This window comes from Stegostoma tigrinum, chromosome 28 (assembly GCF_030684315.1).
Source record: "Stegostoma tigrinum isolate sSteTig4 chromosome 28, sSteTig4.hap1, whole genome shotgun sequence".
NCBI classification, from domain to species: domain Eukaryota; kingdom Metazoa; phylum Chordata; class Chondrichthyes; order Orectolobiformes; family Stegostomatidae; genus Stegostoma; species Stegostoma tigrinum.
Genome location: NC_081381.1, coordinates 27386045 through 27407464, shown reverse-complemented (window position 1 = coordinate 27407464; position 21420 = coordinate 27386045). Strand labels below are relative to the sequence as shown.

The 21420-nt window shown below is 42.1% G+C and overlaps 1 protein-coding gene across 2 annotated transcripts in view; it reads left to right on the top strand.

Annotated features, from left to right (window-relative positions):
• LOC125466744 (segment polarity protein dishevelled homolog DVL-1-like) overlaps window positions 1-21420 on the top strand; it is a 128448-nt gene that overhangs the window by 89376 nt on the left and 17652 nt on the right. For both annotated transcript variants that reach the window (XM_048561694.2, XM_048561695.2), the window contains one exon: window positions 13873-14005. In XM_048561694.2, the coding sequence (XP_048417651.1) occupies window positions 13873-14005 (133 nt within the window). The remainder of the gene's footprint in view (window positions 1-13872; window positions 14006-21420) is intronic.

Here is a 21420-nt window from a genome sequence, read left to right as displayed (position 1 = left end):
TTTCCCTCTGATAACATGCCTTTCCCAGTTGTGTGTGTCCTGAGGGGCTGTTTGTGAAGCAAGTAACTAAGGACTGTTAGAGTTGACTTCTCTGCTGACCCTAAACAAAGCCACAGGGCTTATCATCAGTTGCTCCTGATCAGATGCTGAAATGGGTGACTTTGGGGAGTTGTTTTTAAATATTTATGGACAAAAATGATCAGGCTACAAACAATAGAAGGAACCACTTGTCTTATTTGGCCCCTTGGATTGGGTCTGGTACTCTCGGTATCCCAAAAGTTAGAAATTGTGCCTTTTTGTGGTGGGATATCCTCTGGCAATTCCTTATAATAGTACCCTTCAACTTAAAAGTTGCTAGATGTGTTGAGCAATGCACTGCTAAATGCAGTATTCCCTCCCTCTGTCTCTGTCTCTCTCTCTCTCTCTCTCTCTCTGTCTGTTTCCGCTGCCATCCTGTTTGGGAGGAATCACCTCCAAGGATCAGGCAGGGTGTGTCCTTCCCTTGCTGTATAATTAAGACCACAATTGATGTAGTGCTGCTGTCAGTGTTACAAAGATAAAATGGATAGTTTTGTTTGGAGGCAATTTATTTATAAGGATGGTCAAGGTCAGCTTTACTCACAGACGGGCATTAGATTGAGGAGAATCCAAGAGATGTTGTTTACAAACTAAAGCAGCGTCACTGGGTAGAGAAGGAGCTGGGCCTAATTGTCCTTTCTTACTCCTTAACTGGTTGGCCCCATGTGTAAATGTGCCCATATCGGGAGCTGTAATCCCTGTGGCCACTGTCTGATCATTTGTGATAAAGCACCCGGACACCCAGATTAAAGAAGAAACAGTTTTTAATTGAAAGTCAGAATGCGATTGTTTTTACCTCCATATAATCACTTACAGGCATATTTTTTCAAACCTGTGAACTCTTTAAAACCAAAATTGCTGAGAAACTCGGCAGATTTGGCAGCATCTATGAAGAGAAAGCAGCATTAATGTTTTTAGTCCAATGACCCTTCTTCAGAACTGTGAATTCTTTGCTATCCTTCCATCCACAGGCATTAAACAGCTACAAAACATTTGTATCGTCTGTTTAATGTAAGAAAATATTCCAAAGTAATTTGCAAAAACAAATAAGACAAAATTTGACAACAGACTACATAAATTATTTGGGCAATTAACAAAATGCTTGCATAATGACTTGGTTTTTAAAGAGTACCCTAACAGAGGCAGGAACGTTTGGCTGAGATCAGGTATAAAACCAGGATTGATCCCAGAACTATACAAGCCAGTAGGATACACTGAGTTGAGTGTTTAACTGCTGGGCAAAAGACTAAGCAGTGCACACCTGTTCTCAGGTTGGAAAAGATGTTCTACTGTGAAGAACAATATACCATGGAACTGAGAAATTGTTGGCAAGAATTTAGTGCAATGTTTAATTACGGGAAATCATTGTAAAAGGAAGTGCTTATGCTGAGTGCGCATCCTTAGGGGTGGGGGCTCCAGTATCGAGTGTTATTGTACAGAAGGTGCAGTTACCTGATCTCACTGTTTGTGGTCTGTGGGTCAGAAAGCTGAGGATCCATTTACAGAGGCCAGAGCCAAGATCAAGGTCACAGAGTTTTGAGATCAGTCTGGACGTGATAATGGTGTTGAAGGCAGAGCTGTAGTTGATGAGCAGGATTGTGATGTAGGTGTCTTTGTCATCCGGATGCTCCAGGGATAGTGTAGGGCTAGGGATATGGCATCCTCTGTGGACCTGTTACATTGGTTGGCAAATTGTAGAGGATCGAGGCAGGCTGGAAGACTGGAGTTGATGTGGGCCATGACCAGCGTCTTGAAGCACTTCATGAATATTGAAGTCAGAGCCACTGGGCATTAGTCATTAAGACATGTTGCATGCGCTTTCTTAGGTACGGGGATGATGGTGGTCTTCTTGACGCAGGTGGGCACTTCAGCTTGTAAGAGGGAGACGTTGAAGATGTTGGTGAATACCTCCACCAGTTGGCCCACACAGGATCTGGATGTTTGGCCGGGGACACCGTCCAGGCCCATCGCTTTCCTTGGGTTGACCCCCAGGAAGACCGATCTTGACGTTTGGAGCAGTGACAGATGAACAGATATGTCCAGGATGTTAGGGCAGGCATCACTGCACAGTTGGCAGTTTTTTCAAACTGAGTATGGAAAGCATTGAGTGCGTGAGGGAGGAATGTGCCTTTTGTTCAGTATCTTGCTGTGCTTCATTTGAATCCCGTAATGTGGTTTAGGCCTTGCCATTGGCGGCAGTTTTGAGCCTCTAGCTTGATCCACTACTTCCACTTGGCTTTGCAGAGGTCATGTGCCTGGATTTCTTGTATTGCTTTGGGTATTCTGACTTGAATGCTGCACATCTGGTCTTCAATAGGGAGTGGATTTCCTGGTTCATCCAAAGTTTATGGTTGGGAAACACACGGATTGACTTCTTTGGTACTCAGTCCTCCACACATTTATTAACAAAATCCATGATGGTGGTAGCATACTTATTGAGGTTTGCCACTGTCCACTTGAACACGGACCAGCCCACTGATTCCAAGCAATTTCTGAGATGGTCTTCCACAGCCTTGGACCAGCATTTTACTTCCTTTTGTGAAGGATTCTCCATTTTCAGCTTCTGCTTGTAAGCTGGGAGGAGGAACTCAGTGCTGTGATCTGTCTTTCTGAAGTGTGGGCAGGGGATGGAGCAGTAGGCATCTTACTTGGTTGTGTGGCAGTGGTCCTGGAATGTTCAATCCTTTGGTGGGGCAGCAGATATGTTGGTGCTACTTTGGCAGCACCCTCTGGAGGTTGGCTTGGTTGAAGTTGCCGGCCGCAGTGAATAGGGCTTCAGAGAATTTTGCCTCCAGAGTGTTTGTGGCGGTGTAAATCATGTATAGGGCATTCTTTACATCCGCATGGGGTTGTATGTAGACTGCTGTCAGAATGGCAGAGGTGAACTCTTGTGGTAGGTAGTAGGGATAACATTTTACTGCAAGGTATTCTAGACCCGGGGAGCAGTGGCTTGCCAGGGTCACGATGTCCGAACAGGGGAAGTGTTGCTTGCCCCACCACCCTTTGCCTTATCAGTGGAAGTTATGTGGTCCATGTGGTGTGTGGAGAATCCATCAGCTTGTAGGGTGCTGTCGGGAATGGCAGGGGGTGGGCCAAGACTCTGTGAAGCAGAGCACACAACAGTCTCTCGGTTCCCTCTGGTAGGTAAGACTAGATTTGAGCCCTTGTATCAAATTGATCCCACAGCAGTAAGAAGGTGGGGAAAAACCCTGCCTTTATAGTTTAACAATCATTTCCTTCATCAACTTAAATCTCAAACCTTAATTTTTCAGCCATGGTCAGTGTGTCCTGAATGAGACTCTGCATCACCTCTTATTTTTCCTAGTTCCTGGAATTCCTTTTCTGGCACTATTTTTCATATGAGCCTGTGTTACAGATGAAATCTTTTCACGTGTGCTTTGTTCATTTAGCTATAGTGCCTTACATTTCATTTTATTTGCTACTACTGCATGCACGGTCCTTACTGATGCAGTTACTGTCAAAAGACAAGTGTGACAGGAGGAGATGCTGTTAAATAATATGTGTAACTTGTTGGCTTTATTGAAGTCACATGGTTTCCATGATTTCAGTGCAAAACAAACAAGTGTGTTAACTTTAATGTGCTAGTTATTATCAAGTTAATGTTATCCAAATCAGGACCTGTTATTCTTGCTGCAAATACTGCCACGTGAGCTGAGTTTCTACAGCACTCTCTGTTTTTGTTTCAGATTTCCAGCATCCTATGGTTAGTTAGAGTGATTTAAATATTGATCTGTTTAATACTCGTTATTAAATTAAAGCCTCTAGCTTCTTATGATGCTAATGCATCACCAGTTAATACCAATTATTATCCGTTTCTAATCATAGAGACAATTTCATGCTAGTTATTATCCAGTTATGTGATTCTCAGTTTTGTGGTTATCATGTGGAAAATGACACCCTATTTGACTGTGACAAAGGTCCCTCCTCTTCTCAATCTTGGCAGACTTTGACAAAGTTGACCACAACATGCTCCTCCAAAGACGGTCCACTGATATTTGACTGAGTGGGACCGCTCTCATTTTATTCCACTTTCATCTATTTAACCATAGTTGGAGTATGACTTGTAATGACTTCTCTCTTGCTGTTGCACTGTTACATCTATAACACTCAAAAGATCCATCCTGTCCCCTATCTATTTTTTCGTGTACGTGCTACTGTCTTGGTTATAAATAACATTGTTACTGTCACAGATGACACCCAACTCTATCATAACACCATCTTTTTCAGTTCCTGTCCTGTTGCTAAATTAACCGACTACTCATCTAGTATCCAGTATCAGATAAAAAGACATTCAAATTAAATGTTGGGAAGACTTGAACCCATTGTTGTTGGTCTCTGCTCCAATCCCAAGTTACTGACCCTGTCTCCTTTTCTGGCACCAGTCTGGGATTTAGCCAGACTGTTTGCAACCTTGGTGTGATATATGATGCAAGATGAGTTTTCATTCGCATATTGTGCCATAATTATATCCTCTTATTTCTGCCTCTGTATTGTGCACCAACTTCACACTTGTATCAACTTATCTCCTGCAGAAGCTCTTATTCATGCTTTTTGTCACCTCCAGATAACTACTTCAAAGTACTCTAATCTTATCTCCCTGCATAAACTTAAGATCATTCAAAATCGTGCTGCTTTTGTCTTGTCTTGCATCATGTTGTGTTCACCCATCACCTCTGCTTACCAGTCTACGTTGGCTCCTGTTCAAATAGCATCTTGATTTTAAAACTCTTATTCTTGTTTTTAGGTTTCTATGGCCTCATCTTCCATATCCCTGTAATTTCCTGCAGCCTTGCAACCTTCTCAGATAGCTGTGCTGCTCTCATTCTTACCACTTGATCATCCCTGACTTTAAATGCCCCAACATTGCCTTCAGTGCCTGAGTGCTGGCTGCTGAGAGCTGAAATGCTCTCCCTACCTTTCTCCACCGCTCTATTGTTGTCCTTCTTTAAGACACCCCCTCAACTAATCTCTATGACCAAGCTTCTGGTCATCTAACCTAACATCTCCTTTTGTGCCTCAATGTAATATATTCTGTTTTATGATATTTCTGTGAAGTACAGGATGATTTTCTATTACATTAAAGGGTCTGTATTGATGTAAGTTATTTGTACCTTTTGATATTTTGATTATTTATACTTTCAGAAATCTCCTGTCACAGTTCTGTGATGTAATTGGGAGAGTTTGAAGGTCGCATGCAAGGATTTATCTGTGCCCATCAGCACTGATCAAACACTAGCAATTCTTTGGCATCTGAGGAAGTGCTTTCTCTCTCACATATGCATACAGACATATACTCAGCTGGAGGCCACATTCAGTGCCCATAATGAAAGCATTTTACTTTCAACTATTCTTTTTATTGGGTTCGTGTGGGGAGCGATGATGGGAGTGCAGATGGTTAATCTGTCAATCAAAGAACTTTTGTTTGTAGTAAATATGCTGAGAAGTACAAAGTCCTGTAATTAAGCAGTGTTGTAAGGGCTTGCAGAAATCTGGTGCTGGGCCGGGAATTGATGAGAAAGTGGCACAGAATGGACGGTAGGAAATTGATGGAGGGGAAAATCAGCTGCCTGTTTTACACTCACCCAGTTTTTCTTTTCCATTAAATTCGATACCCAAGATTACTTTCAAGTCCCAAATGTTCAGCATATCAATGAGATTTGATGCAAATTAATGCGTAGGTTAAAATTGGATTCTTGAAAGTTGTCAATGTAAATCAGATTTACGAACTGAAACTATGCAAAATGTCACTTTTATACAAGATGAAGTATGAAGCTGTATGAACACAGCAGGCCAAGCAGCATCTCAGGAGCACAAATAGCTTTTCTGATGAAGGGTCTAGGCCCGAAACGTCAGCTTTTGTGCTTCTAAGATGCTGCTTGGCCTGCTGTGTTCATCCAGCCTCACACTTTGTTATCTTGGATTCTCCAGCATCTGCTGTCCCCATCATCACTGATCGCCATTTTTATCCACATGGATTTGAAGGATGGTGTTCGTGCTTCAGATTCTTCTTTCGTATGAGGAATGTAACATGAGGTATTTTAGCATTAAATATTTAAAACGCTGAAAGAAATTCTATAAAACTAAGGAAAAGAGGCAGAAACTGAAATCAAGGAACTCGTGTGTTTAAGGTGAAGCAATGTCTGGATGGGAAATTAATTAAAGGTACTGTTCCTTTATCAAGAGCAGTTTATGCAATTCATCTTCCATCTTTCAAGGAATGTGGGTATCACCAGCAATGCCGGCAATTATTGCCATCAACAAATGGTGGTGAGCTGCCAGCTTGAAATGCTGTGGCCCTTGTGGTGAGGCACACGTGCATTGCTATGAGGGAGGGAGTTCCAAGATATTCATCCAGCAGCAGTGAAGAAAAAGCAGTGCTTTTTCAAGTCAGGCTAGCTTGTGAATGGAAGGGACCCTGGAGGTGATAGTGATCATTTTTGTGCTAGATACCTTTGTTCTTCTAAATGTTAGAAGTTATGGGTTTGAAAGGTGCAGTCCTAGCAGTTTTGCTGCAGTATATCTTATAGGTGGTACACATGACTGCAAATGGTGATAGCAGTGGAATATGTGAAATGTTTCAGCTTGCTGATTGCAACCAACTAATTTCCCAAACACTGATTACACTAAGAAATATGAAGCAATTTAGCCTGGAATGACGCATCTGGTGAACTGCAACCAGGCTGAGGAAGGGCTGCTGTGTAAAATTAATCAAAGCAGTGGCTGCCCTCTTCCTGAGTGACGTGATCATGCAGGTATTCACAATGCCAACTCAGTTGAGAAAAGCAATATTACACGAACATTGCACTGTCACAGCGGGAATATTTAAGGGAGTCAGAGATGCCTTATTTTGGCTAAAGTATTAAACAGTGGCTCTATCTGTATTCTTGGGTTGACATTTAAACACCCAAATGTGTATTTTGAGCACTACAGAGCAATAGGTCCCAGGAACAAAAACAGAAGTTGCTGGAAGCTCAGCAGGTCTGGCAATATCTATGAAAAATAAAATCAGAGTTAATGTTTCGGGTCCGGTGACCTTTCCTCAGAAAAATCCCGGGTTCAGTTCCTCATCTGTACTGAATTGGATAATTGAAGCTGGGACTCATACTCCTACAGTTAACCTCCTCACCCTTGTGTGACAGAGGAGAAAATCACTGTAGATTTCATCTGCTCATTGGCGATTTTGTGCAGCAAAATGTATTGATGCAGGGATTGGTTAAGGAGTGGATAAAACTTCAGTATGATGGCTTGATATTTAAATAGACTGCCTGTTCTTACCTTCTGGCCTCACACAGAAAAGTGCACTATTGATGAGAGTCAGCTCCATCAGGAAAGGTGGGCATCTGAACCAAGTAAACTGATTTCCCTGTGAAAGGTAGCACTTCAGGAATGAAGTAGAAAAAAAAGTGGAGCAATAAAGAAGTCAATTTTGAAATCAAAACAACATGAATTGGAATGTGACCTTGGACTAAACAAAAATTAGGCTGTGGCAGGGAGGGGGTTAACTCCAAAGCTGGGCAGAACACTACCTGTTGATACAAAATGATGCATTACTTTTGGTTGGCGCTCATTCAGTCCTTCGTAATAATAAGGTGCCTGAGGCAGGCATTGACGGTCCACAGGAGTGGTGGGGGGGTGGGAGGCAGAGAGACAGAGAGAGAGAAAGAGAGGTGGAGAAGGGAGGGGGAAATAATTTGCATGTGCTCTTGCTATTGGATTCTCATCGACTGTTGCGACTACCCCTCACTGCCTGAGGAACAGAAGATCTCTGTCGGTGGAATATTCTCATTATATTACAGGTACATAAACTGTGCAGGCACAGCCAGTTCTGTGGACTGTTTGTGTAAAATTAGCATGCTTACCTCTTGCTTTCATGTCTGGGAAGTTGCTCTGCTTCTTTACAGTAAGTAATTTATAATGTCCTTGATAGAGAACGTTGAGTAGTCTAGGCTGTTTCAATCACTGTTCCAACTCAGATTTCCTGAATTAATATTGATTAACTATTGAAGTGTACTCATCAATGGGTATTTTGTTGCTAGGCTTGTTACTTGTGCCCAGCTAGCCTTTATGGCTATATGGCAATGTGTAAACTTGATGTCTCGTTAAACAGATCCATTGCTCTCAAAGTTTATGATTTTTCAGGCATAACTTAAGCAGAACTTAAGCTGTTGTTGTTTGTTGATTCACCATATTACTGTTGTTCCTGGGATTCAGTTGAGTGCCTTAAGAGTAAATTATCTGCATCCGGCTGTTGATGGGAGACAGTTATTTAAAGTGAATTACTGGGTTACAAATTTAAAATTCTTCAATGAGGTTCTGACTAACTCATACACTCTGCTGTATACCAGCCATTGCCTCTGGTTGACGATACATCAAGTGGATGTCTAAGAACTTCAAGATTGCTTCAGTGGCAGGATATGATAGTGGCCAATGTGTTAATTTATTTTGATAATGTAGCTTTTACAAACAGTCTCTTATAAAACAAAAATCAGAGGGGAAAGCAGGAAACCACTGAATGATCACAGATACTGAGCAGAATGCAATACTAAATCATATTTCATACAACAAAGAAGTAGGGTTATCACATATTTGCACATTTATTGGATAATCGCCAACTCCCTATTTACCTGGAATCTGACCACTCAGTATTACCTCTACCACCATTGTTATCTGTCTGTAGTAATAAAGGATAACAAAGTAATGTTAAATGGGTTAGCTGCAAGTATGTAAAACAAAACTTCTGTGATGATATACTCAGTCATTATTTTTTCTGAAGAGAAATATGTTTTATCCCCCCCGAAGTTGAGTTTTAACAGCAAGCTGAATGCTCTCATGCAATGGCATAGTGTGATTTGCATGCCTACGCCATATCTGTGAGCACCAGTTATCAGGAGAAGGTATCAGGGCACCCGGCCTATCATTTCCTTTACATCTTCAGCCCCTATTACTTGGATGATTTCAAGTTTGCTGTTGATGTGGGGTTGATCTCCATCTGATCCAAATCCTAAATTGTATTCAGTTTCATTCTTGTGGACAGTTTGATATTGTACATTAGGTAGCTTTCCTGGCATTGTGCAACATCTGTTCAAACTGCATCCCAATGGCTGTGTTCATTATCTCATCACATAGTAAGATACTGTGTCACAAACCAGCAAGGTTCCAGCTGTCATTCCAACAGTCCTAGTACCTCAGCTAGAGGAATCCATTGATGCTACAATTGATCTCCATTTCCCTGGATTAGACAAGGGTAAATCAGCTAAGGTTGCTGCTCTCAAATACACCCCAACCAGTGAGCACCTCTTTGCGTAAGAGGGAAAGTTCCACTTCAGGGATGTAGTTAAGATGAATTGTAGTGGCAGAGATTGAAAATAATGATGTAACTTTCTCACAGATTGTGGCTGTCACCATTCAAGGGCTAGCATACAGCTACGGTGTGGAAAATGATGCCCAACAGAATCTTTGAAAGGACCAGCGGATTTACCACTTTTCCCTAAAGTAGCCTTGGAGCTGCTGTGGATCTGTTTTGCCATCTGTACCAGTAGAATATTCTGTATTGTGCGTAGGGGATTACAGATGACCTATCCCTTCAGGGATTAAGCCACACTTGGAACAGGAGACGGACTGTAGCTCCCTCGTATGTTCGGTAACATGTTGTGATACCAACGATGGTTACGTCTAGGTTCTGGGACTGCTTTGGAAGAAACAGGCGGAGACTGGGGTCCACACAATGTTCATCTCGACTGAATCGAGGCCTCCAATCTGGCTGCTCCCTTTTGAAACCACTGCAGCCAGTGCGATGCTTTCCTGAGCTGCCGCCCCCGGTTTACCAGTGTAGGTATAAAATAGCTAAAGAAGGATATGGCATCAACCATGACACACTCTAGAGAGGATCCTGTCCAAAGTGTACAAAAATGAGCCAGCTATTGGCAGGATCAACTGGCACAAGGGAGGATGGATTGACCTATTGCTGTCCTAGTTGTATTCCTTTATTGTTCAGTTATTGCAAAACAAACAAAGCTGTAATCAGATTTAGATAATTTTTGTCTGTCCAATGTCTTAAAAAGAAAATGATGAAATACCTCACAAGGTGACATTTCCAACTCCACCTTGGTCCACACGCTTAGCTTAACTCCCTACCTCTACTCTCCCCTCAGTCTGGTTTCACCCCAGCCTCGCCCCACTCTCATCACTTTATCCTCCTATTACCATCAATCTTATTTTACCCCATCCAAATCGGAAATTAATGTAACCAAGCATCCCTCCTTGTCACCAAGTCACCTGGTTTCTGCAAGCTGACTTTCATTTTCTGTTCCACTCCCTGTTCTGATCTCCTGTCTAACAGACACTGACTTACTGAGTACAACTTCACAGGCTTCACCTGCTTTGCCATCCATGTCAATTTCACACATCCCTGTCTATGTAGTGAAATACTAACAGACTATTAAGTGATCACAACTGAATTATGTACTTTTTTCAAATGTACTGTTCCTGGCTTATTTCTCTCTCCTCCCTAACCACATGGTGCTGAGGTCAGTTATTACCCCGAATATCACTCTGTGGAACCAATTGATTCCACTCAAAGTGGATATGGACCCTGATACTTTGTGACCTATCAGTCTCCACTACAAAGTTATCAGGGAGCTGAGAAAACTGTGAATTTACCAATGCTTGACTCTAGCATCAGTACACAATGCACACTGGAGCCCTTTTATATTTTTGATATTCAAGTATTTCATAAAGAAAGGAAATTGCAGTGCAGTCGTCAGTGGTCAGTTTTAATTAGGTGGAAGCACAGTCATAAATAGTTTATATGAGCAATCAGTGTGAGTTGCAGCAAGAGTTGCTACAGAGAGCTGTTCAGTCATAGCCACTGGGATTTATTCTCGCCATCTGTCTTAATCGGAGTGGGCAGACAGTGGGACACTTAAGAATATTTGCTCTGTTGATGAAAAAATAACCACTCAGGTCTTAGCAGGATTGACAGGTTTGTTCTATGTTAAGGAGACAGCTTTTTTAAAATTTTAATATTGAGTGATTATTTTGCTCCATATCTGTCCCACTGGAGATTTTGCTCTGAATCTGCAGTAGGTTGATGTGAATGTGGAACATGCTATCACAGGGAGTACAGACAAATAGCATTTTGCATTCAAAGGAAATCTAAATAAACGCATGATGGAGGAAGAAACAGAAGAATATGCTGATTGGGTTAGACATAGAGAGGTAGGAGGAGGTTGATGTGGAGCATGATCGCTGGCATCAACACACTAAATGAATAACCTTTCTCTGTCTGGAAACATAGTGTGATAGATTATTGTTTTTCAAGTATCATGAGGCAGAAATGTGGTCAGCAATTTGTGTTCTCAGGCAATCATCTTAACAGCCCCTTTGCACACACGAACTGATGGATTCATGCCTAGGTATACCTGGAGTGATGCCTGTGAGGGTGTTACGTTCTGGTGTGTGTACACTGTTCATGATAACTGGTGCCAAGGATGACATGACGCTCTTTAGTGGTTCTGCCCTGCCTGGTGAAATACTGAGCCTAGCAGTACTGACAGGGTAACACAGGAAGTTTGTACAGTTTCTCAGCAGTCTTCTGTCGCACAGTTTGCAAAAGCAATATACAGCAAGAGTGAAAATGATTGCCAAAGAATCAAAAGCCTTTCATTTCTTGCCTGAGTGCTGGTATTAGAGAGGTAAGAAAACCAAGCTGTTGTGCTTTCTAAAATTCTATCAAGTTGTTTTGAGGAAGTGTCCCAAGTCCCAAATTTCCCAGGTCTTCATTCACAAAAGCCTCCCTCCTCTAATGAGTCCAAGAGATTTTTGGGACCTCATTCTCCATCCTTTCCAATACAATATTGGGTCCTTTTGCAGCAAGGTATGTGATCGTGCTTCCGGCAGTTTTTGGGACCAGGTCCCAAAACAGTCCAGCCAGAGCGAGAGTCTGCTGGCACTCAGTGTAATAGGGCAGAGCATGTGACCATCACAACAGGAAATGTTGATGCCAGATGTTAAGTGGCAACTGTGAGCAGAAATCCTAGATAAAAAGAGAGGAAGGATCTGAGGTGTTTGCTGCTGACACATTACTTTTCCCTATGGTGCTGCTCTTCGGTACAGCTTCCCAATTACTCCCCTTCTCTCTTTCTTTGCTGTTTTTCTTATCCCTGTTCCCGTTCTCCCTCTCACTACTCAAACATTTATTCAGAGTGCACTTGAACCTTTATAACTATCTGAAATAGCGCTTCATGAGCTTTTCTCAGTCTTTAGGAGACACAACAGCATGTGAACTGCTATATAGACATATAGAAATGAATGTGAGCAGTTGCATTTTTTTCTAGAAAGGAGAAGTCTGAGGTGTGACGAGAGAGGCCTTCAAGATTATGAGAGTGTTTGATGTATGCACAGATTATGTTTGCACTAGCTGGTATGTTCAGATTTAGGAGCCATCCCTATAAGATCATCTTAATAGGGAATTCAAGGAAAATTTCTTTGCCTAAAGAATTATTCAACTGTTGGACTCAGAATCACAGAAAAAAAAAACAGTTACGGCTGTCTTTTCTGTGTCAGCTCTCCAAATGAGCAATTCACCAGTGCCGTTCTCCTATCTTAATAATCCAATGACATCCTGAATTACTGGGTTATACCTACCTGTATCACACTGTCAGGCAGCATATCCCACAAAGGATTGGTTCTGATTAAAAGCATATATGCATGTGTGGGGAATCTAGGGTTAAGATGAGGGAAAATGTATTAGAAAGATGTGTTGAACAAAGCTGGGTGAAAAAGCATGAGAAGAAGACCATGAGGGGCATAAATGTTGTATGGGCTTTTGTATTCATGCTGTATGCAGAAAGGATATATGTAGACTGTATAATATTGTTTAATGTAAGCATCCTTTTTTGTGTAAGGGTATTATGAACCAGACTAAACCCCCTCAAAACATATTAAAAAGGTAATCAGGTTGTAACTTCCTCTTATTTTACAGGTAAGTCTAAGGTGTTGTATTCTGGATGCAATTTGATTGATCAAACTACCAGGCTTGAAAGAAAACACACTTTATTCATTGACTATAATTAAAATACGGATAAAAAATAAAAAGACAAAAGAATTGGCTTAACTGTAACTATTGAAATGCTTAACAAGATAATATATGTTAACTATTAATGTTAACTGTTCCAATTTAGTAAGATCTCATAAACACACCATTGGCAAAGCCAAATTCAGAAAAATACATCATCTCATATGCAATTCCAGGAGCAGAAAGAGAACCCCAGCTTTTAGCTGTAACAAAGAGAGGAATCAGAGTTTCCACAACCAGCTTCAAGATTCCAGCGACTGCAACTGAAGGCAAAAACTAAAAAAAATCCTGGTTCTTTGGGAGTTTGACCCCCTTTCCCACACCTTCAGGCTGCTTCTATTGCTCCAACTTTAAAGAAGAACCTAAGGCCTCACAAGCTGTTTACTTTATTGGCTTTGGAGCAGACTGCTTGTTGGCTCTGTCTCAATCTTATTTATTTTAAAAAAAGACAAAATAGAACCGTTAAGCCAGACTATCGTCACAAAGGGTGCAACATTTCTAAGGCTTTTGAGCATCTCTGATGAATTCATTTAGTCAATAGGTGGCAATGGGTAATGTACTCAATACTGATTTAGAGCCTACTGCTTTTGTTGAACTTTTTAGATGTTATTTCACTGAAATACTTGAATCTGTCTTAGAATAAGTGGAAATTAATCATGAATTATAATTCTTCTAACATTATGGCACTTGTCCCACAGTTCCACGAGTAAATGGACACACTAAAACAGATCGCCATCGGAATGCAGGTGGCTATGAGAGTGCTTCCACAGTGATGAGCAGCGAGCTGGACTCGAGTAGCTTCATTGACTCAGATGATGACAACACTAGCAGGTAGGAGCAAAGTGATGCAGGTACATGTAGTAGAACAAACAAAGAATGTTATCATACATCAGCTATACAAGCAATGCATCATACGCATAAGAGGACAGATGATGTATTTATCATAGGTAGGACAAAGGTGATGCATTGTACATTGGAATGAAAGGTTATGCAATTTGCAGGGAGGAAACTGGATGATCTATTGTCTGACAGCCTTGCCATTCTGATGAGGACAGAATAAAGGTGATTACTTCTATTCATATCTGGGATGTTGTGCTCCATGTCATGCTGACTCCAGTTAGATTTGTTATTGGCCTCTGGTTTTACAGATCAACCATTTATATCATACAGAAATTCGATTGCAGATGCAGTGTTATTTTGTGACGTGAAGTATTTGTTTTATCGCAGGCAGTGAGATTACTCTGGTTACTTCAATAACCTCCTTGAACATGACTGTAACCATTGATAGATTATTCATCCATGACTTTGCTGGAATCATTGACTTGTTCACATATCCTTGCCTCTCATTTGTTCTTGATTGTGTTGCAGTCTGAAACCACTCGTAACTCTCTCTCTTACCTCGCTGATTGTATCCTCTTACCAAAGTTTATTCCATGTTTCTTATATAACTTCCAGGATCTCCCAACAATCCCTGCTCCTCTTCATGTACCTGCTTCCCATTGGCAGTATCATTTTCAGATATGTCAGTTTCTGTATGTACATTAACAACAATCGCTACCTCCTCGCCACAAACCGAACCTGATGTCTTCCTGCCACTTATTTTCAATCTGCTTTTACCACAACCAGTTCTGTTACCCAGTCTGCAGAACAACAAACCAGCTTGGCAAGCCAACCAACCGCAGTATCCACAAACCGAGCTACAAATCTACCCCAAAACCTTACAGTTTTGAGTTAATCATAAGTTGTTATTTTAAATATTGGAAAGATTGAAGCTGTTGATTTTAGCCTGACTATAAACTTTGTAACCTATTTCCAACTGCAATTCCTTTCTTAACATATATTTAAGTTTGTTTGCAACCTCGAATTCTACTTGATCCTAAACTTCTGTCACTGTATCCTCACAATCGTCCAGCTACTTCCACCACTGTAATGTCACCCATCTCCATCTCTACCTCAGCCCATCTGCTATAAAAATGGTCAGCCAGGCATTTGTCACCTCCACATTCCTCTATTCCATTGCCATTTTGTCCACCCTCTCATATATAATCCTCAATAAACTTCAGCTCATCCTAAATTCTTTTTACCGCCGTCCTATACTATACTAAATCCCACATGCTCATCTCTGCTAGGAACACTCAGGCCCACTGCCTCCTGGCCCCCAGTTCCCTTCTATTTAAAACTTTCATATTTGGGTTAAATCTTTTCATTGTCCCCTTCATCCTATCTTTGTAATCTCTTCTGGCTCAAAAACCACTTCCCCCTTTATTTTGGTTCTTTAGCTCTGCTGGTGTATTTCCCTATGTGCTGTCACTGAAAGGAGAAGTGGCGATATTGTGGTAATGTCATTGGACTAGCAACCTAGATCCCCAGGCTAATGTTCTGGGGACATGGGCTTGAATCCTACCATGGCAGGTGGTAAAATTTGAATTCAATGAAATCTAGAATAAAGAACTGGCTAATGGTGACATGAACTATTGCTGCTTATTGTAAAATTTCATCTGATTAATTTTATTTTGTCTGGCCTACATGTGATGCCAGACCCACAACAATGTGCTTGACATTTACAAAAACAGAAGTTGCTGGAAAAGCTCAGCAGTTCTGGCAGTGTCTCTGAAGAAAAGTCAGAGTTAACGTTTCAGGTCCAATGACCCTTCTAGCAACTTCTGTTTGTGTTCCTGATTTACTGCATCTGCAGTCCTTTCAGTTTTTATTTAGTGTTTGACACTTAACTGCCTGCTGTGCAATAAATGCCATTCTGGTCAACAATGCTCAGATGTAACGAATGAACAATTTTCAAAAAAAGCCCACATTCTTCAACTCCACATCCCTTTCCGCTTTTAAGATCCTCTGTAAACCCAGCTGTTTGACCAAGCTTTGGTTTTATTTTAAATTACCTGTCCAATGTCTTGGCCATTTTGTTAAGGACAGTCTATTGTTGTATCATTGCTGCTATAAAAACACCTTAGTGTAGATGGAGAAACTGCAAATTGTATTGAGAAAAATCAATGATATTTACTTTGGGAGAATGAAAATTAACCACGAGTTAACATGGCTAACGTGGATGAAGCAATATTCCATGATGATCTGTTAAAACTTTACTTCAGTGTCTTTTAATGGTATTGAGAAAGGATTCCCTTTGTGCTTATTAGGTCACTGGTTCGCTTCCTCTCAGATTCTGCTTGATTATGTTGAGTTGCATTCTTTCCTCTCTTCACTTTGTTGAATTTTTCCAACCTTTCTCTGCTGAAGATGTTCACTTGAACTCGGGGCCTGGTGATAATGGGCCTGTCCACTGATCAGAAAGTTAAAGGCAGCCCTGCCCTGTTATTGGGTTGATCTGATTTTACGTGTGGGCAATTTGCTACCTGCTATGGGGCCCCTGACCTTTTAAGAGGATGGCAGGATGTCATGACTGGTGTATCACTGGGAATAGTGCTGGAACTTCAACTCTCTTCAATTGATAGAAATGATTTGGATATAGGGATTAAAGGTATGGCAGCTGAATTTGCTGATGATGCAAAGATAAGTAGGAAAGTGATAGTAGGAGATAACAAAGTGAGACGCTGAATGAACACAGCAGGCCAAGCAGCATCTTAGGAGCACAAAAGCTGACATTTCGGGCTTAGACCCTTCATCAGAGAGACCCTTTTCTGATGAAGGGTCTAGGCCCGAAATGTCAGCTTTTGTGCTCCTAAGATGCTGCTTGGCCTGCTGTGTTCATTCAGCTTCTCACTTTCTTATCACGGATACACCAGCATCTGCAGTTCCCATTAGCTCTAAGTGATAATAGGAGCTGTGATAGGGAGGCGGATAGAAGATGGATAAAGGAGAAGATAGGTGGAGAGGGACAGACAGGTCAAAGAGGTGGAGTTGGAACTAGTAAAGGTGAGTGTATATGGGGAGTTAGTGAGGGGATAGGTCAGTCCAGGGAGGATGGACAGGTCAAGGAGGTGGTATGAGAGTACTAGGTAGGAGGTGGGAGGAGTGGATAGGTGGGAGGAAGGACAGATTAGGGAGGCAGGGACAAGCTGGGCTGGTTTTGGGATGCATTCAGGCAGGGGGAGATTTGGAAGCTTGTGAGGTCCACATTGAGACCATTGGGTTGCAGATTTCCCAAGCTAAGTATGAAATGCTGTTCCTGCAACCTTCGGGTGGCATCATGTCGTCCAAGGAGTGAGAGGGGGAGTTGAAATGGTTTGTAACTGGGGGGGGATACAGTCATTTAAGACCATAGACCATAAGACATAGGAGTGGAAGTAAGGCCATTCAGCCCATCAAGTCCACTCCGCCATTTAAATCATGGCTGATGGGCATTTCAACTCCACTTCCCTGCACTCTCCCCGTAGCCCTTGATTCCTTGTGAGATCAAGAATTTGTCGATCTCTGCCTTGAAGGCATCCAACGTCCCGGCCTCCACTGCATTCCATGGCAATGAATTCACAAGCCCACCACTCTCTGGCTGAAGAAATGTCATCTCATTTCAGTTTTAAATTTACCCCCTCTAATTTTAAGGCTGTGCCCACGGGTCCTAGTCTCCCCACCTAACGGAAACAACTTCCTAGCGTCCACCCTTTCTAAGCCATACATTATCTTGTATTTGTTGCGAACTGAGCCCTTTGTGTTCCACAAAGTGGTCCCCAAGCCTCCACTTGGTTTCCCCGATGTAGAGGAGGCCACATCGGGAACAGTGGATACAGTATATCATATGAGCAGATGTGCAGGTGAACGTCTGTTTGATTTGGAAGGTCTTCTTGGGGCCTGGGATTGGGGGGTGGTGGGGGCGGGGTGTGTAGGGGCAGGTGTAGCACTTGCTGTGGTTGCAGGGAAAAGTACCGGGGGTGTTGGGGCTGGTGGGGAGTGTGGATTGGACAAGGGAATCTTAAAATACTAGGCAATGGTCAGCAGCCTTCTAGAATTGCTGCAGTCCATTTGATAAAGAGTAGACTGATTGCGTGCAGCCCTCTCTGGGCAGAAGTCGTTAATACTGTTTCCGGAATGTTTCTAGGGCCCATAGCCTTTATGTATGCAGTGCCTCCAGCTGTTTCTTGATATCAGGTGGATTAAATGGAGTTGGCTGAAGACTAGGGTCTATAATGCTGGGAACCTCTGGAGGAGGAGCTTGACAAGATGGTAGTGAGCTGACTTGTGAATTGCTGCAATGCTTGGAGTAGGGGCACCTACAGTGTTACCAGAAAGTGCATTCCAGGATGTCAACCCAGCGACAGTGAAGGAGCAACAATATAGTTCCAAGTCAGGATGGTATGTGGCTTGGAAGAGAACGTGTCGGTATTGATGCTGCGATATATTTGGTGTTCTCGTCCTTCTAGGTGGACAAAGTCATGAGTTTGAAAGATGCTGTCCATGGATCCTTGGTATCTTGTAGATGGTGCACAGTGTAGTCAGAGGGTGTCAGGGCCGCAGGGAGTGAATGTTGAAGGTGTTAGATGGGCTTCCAGCAAGCAGGCTGTTTTGTCCTGGATGATGTCAAGCTGTTTGAGTGTTGTTGGAACCACACTTGAATGTTCATTCTGCTCCTGAACCTATGCCTTCTAGATGGTAGTCAGGCTTTGAGGTTTCTGGAGGTGAGATAGTCACTGCAGAATTCCTTGCCTCTAATCTGCTCTTAATGCCACAGTATTATATGGCTAATCCAGTTAAATTTCTTGTCAATTGTAGCCCCTAGAATTTTGATAATGGTGGATTCAATGATGATATGCCACTGAATGGCAAGGAGAGATGATTTGATTCTCCTCTGTTGGACAAGATAGTTGCTTAACACTTGTGTTATACTTGTTATTAATCAGCCCAAACAGAATGTTCTCTAGACCTTGCTGCATTTGTGCACAGACTGCTTCATTACCTGCAGAAGTGTGAATGGTGCTGAATATTGCACTTTAAACATTTACTTATCCCAACCTCTGACCTTGTGAAGAAAGAAACATCATCGCTGAAGCAGCTGAAGATTGTTTGACCAAAGACTCTACCCTAAGGAATTCCTGCAGTAACATTCTGTGGCTGAGATGATTGACCTCAAACAACTACAACCGTAGTTTTTACTCCAACAACCAGAGAGGTTTCTTCCGCAGACTTTAGATTTTCTAGGGCTCCTTGATTGCATGCTCTGTCAAATGCTTTGATGCCGAGGGCAGGCACCCTGTCTGCCTCTCTTGAGTTCAGCCTTTGTCCATTTTTGCCACCTTGGCTTTATGAGGTCAGGAGTGAAATAGATCTCTCAGAACCTAAACTGAGTGTCAGTGAACAGGTTATTATTAAGTAAGTGCTGCTTGATAGTACTGTTGACAACGCCTTCCATCACTTTGCTATTGGTTGAGCATAGACTGATGGGGTGGTAATTGTCCAGGTTGTATTGTCCTGCTTTTTGTTAGAAATACTGGATTTATTTTTTTGACACTGCTGAGCAAATATCAGTGTTGCAACTACATTGGAATGGTGTGTCTTATTCTAGAGCAGACTCTTCAGTATTGTTACCAGAAAGTTGTCAAGGGCTAAAGCCTTTCCAATATTCACTGAGTCTAACCATTCTTGATATCATGTGGAGCTAATTAAGTGCCAATTGGCATCTATGATACAAGGAGCCTCAGGAGGAGGCCGAGATGGATTGTCCACTTGGCATTTCTGGCTGAAGATGCTTGCAAGTGCTTCAGCCTTGTCTCTTGTACTGACGTGCTGGACTGTCACATCATTGAAGGTGGGAATATTTCTGGAACCCCCTCCTCCAGTGAGTTGTTTAATTGTTTGCCACCATTCACAATTGGATGTGGCAGGACTACGTAGCTTAGATCTGATGTGCTGGTTATGGAATCACTTGACATTGTCTATCAATTGCTGCTTCCTGTTTTGCATCTTCACCAGGTTGACACCTTTTTGGGTATGCCTATTGCTGCCAATGCAGTTTCGTTTGATCCAGTGTTGATCAGCTGGCGTGGTGTTAATGTTAGAATGTCGTATGTGTCAATCTATGAAGTTACAAATTATGTTTTGAGTACAGTTGATGGTGGGTCACAGTGCACCACAGAAGCCCAGCCTTGAGCTGCTGGATCAAAATCTCTACCTCATTCAACACAGTGGGACGTATCCTCGATGTGAAAGTGAGACCTAGTTTTCGCAAAGACTGAGCAGTGGTGCTTCTACTCATAAGTGTCATGGACAACTGCATTGGCACAGCTAGACAGGTGAAGACAAGCTCATGTACCCTTCTTTAATCCTACAGTGTGATTCAATCTCATAGCAGTGTCCTTTAGTTTTGGTGCTACCGAGCCATTCGTGGTGATGGACATTAAAGTTCCCTATCCAGAGAGTACATTATGTGCTCTTGCCACTGACCAGTAAAAATAATTTTTCCTAGTTAGCTTTACAAAAACCTACTATAATCCTGAACATCTTGAAAAGAGCTCCAGTTTCTTTTGCTTCACTTCTATGACCAGCCATCCTGTTTCGCGCCAATGAATCTCCTGCATCTTTTTCCTGGCTCACTACCACGCCAGACGGTTCTAGAGTTTTAACGGCTACGGCAAACATTTTGGAGGAGGGTGTGAGGTATTTAGTGTTTACTGGCAGCAGAACACAAACTTTGCTGTAATTCCTTCTAACCCAGCTGGCTGTTATCCGAGGAAAGGGACAATAGTGAACAGTGTCCTGAATGCTCACCTTCACTTTGCCATTGAAAACAAACCCGTTTGGACTGAGGCCCTTTGGAAGGTGATTAATTGACCTATTGCTTCAGTTCTGGAGACTTCAGAAACCTCGCTGTTTAGACTGACATAGATCCAGGAGTTTAAGCTCAAACCAGAAATTTGAGCTGATCGTACATGTCAAGTGGCAAGTTTGTTAAAGTATAAGCTGAAAAACGTAAGTCATGCGATTTAGGGGAAAGGACCGGAAAGTGGACGTGAGGAATGTCGGATCAGCTGTGACCTAATTGAATAGCGTAGCAGGCTCAAGGAAATTGGCCTACACTAATTCCTATTTTTTTTATGGTCTTCTGTTACAAGAAACGAAGCCTTATTAAAACATCCCTTCACTAAACACTGCAGAATCTGAGCAAAGTATGATAGGGAGACAATCCTCCCTAGGTGCTGAACTTTATTGATAGAATTTTCATTCTGAGTCAGATAACTGACAATCTGAGCCATGCTACAGGACTTGATCCTCTAATCTAGATGGAAATTCCAGGCTAAAGAATGATGCATTGTCAGAGGGCTGATCTTTAAGATGAATATTTAAGC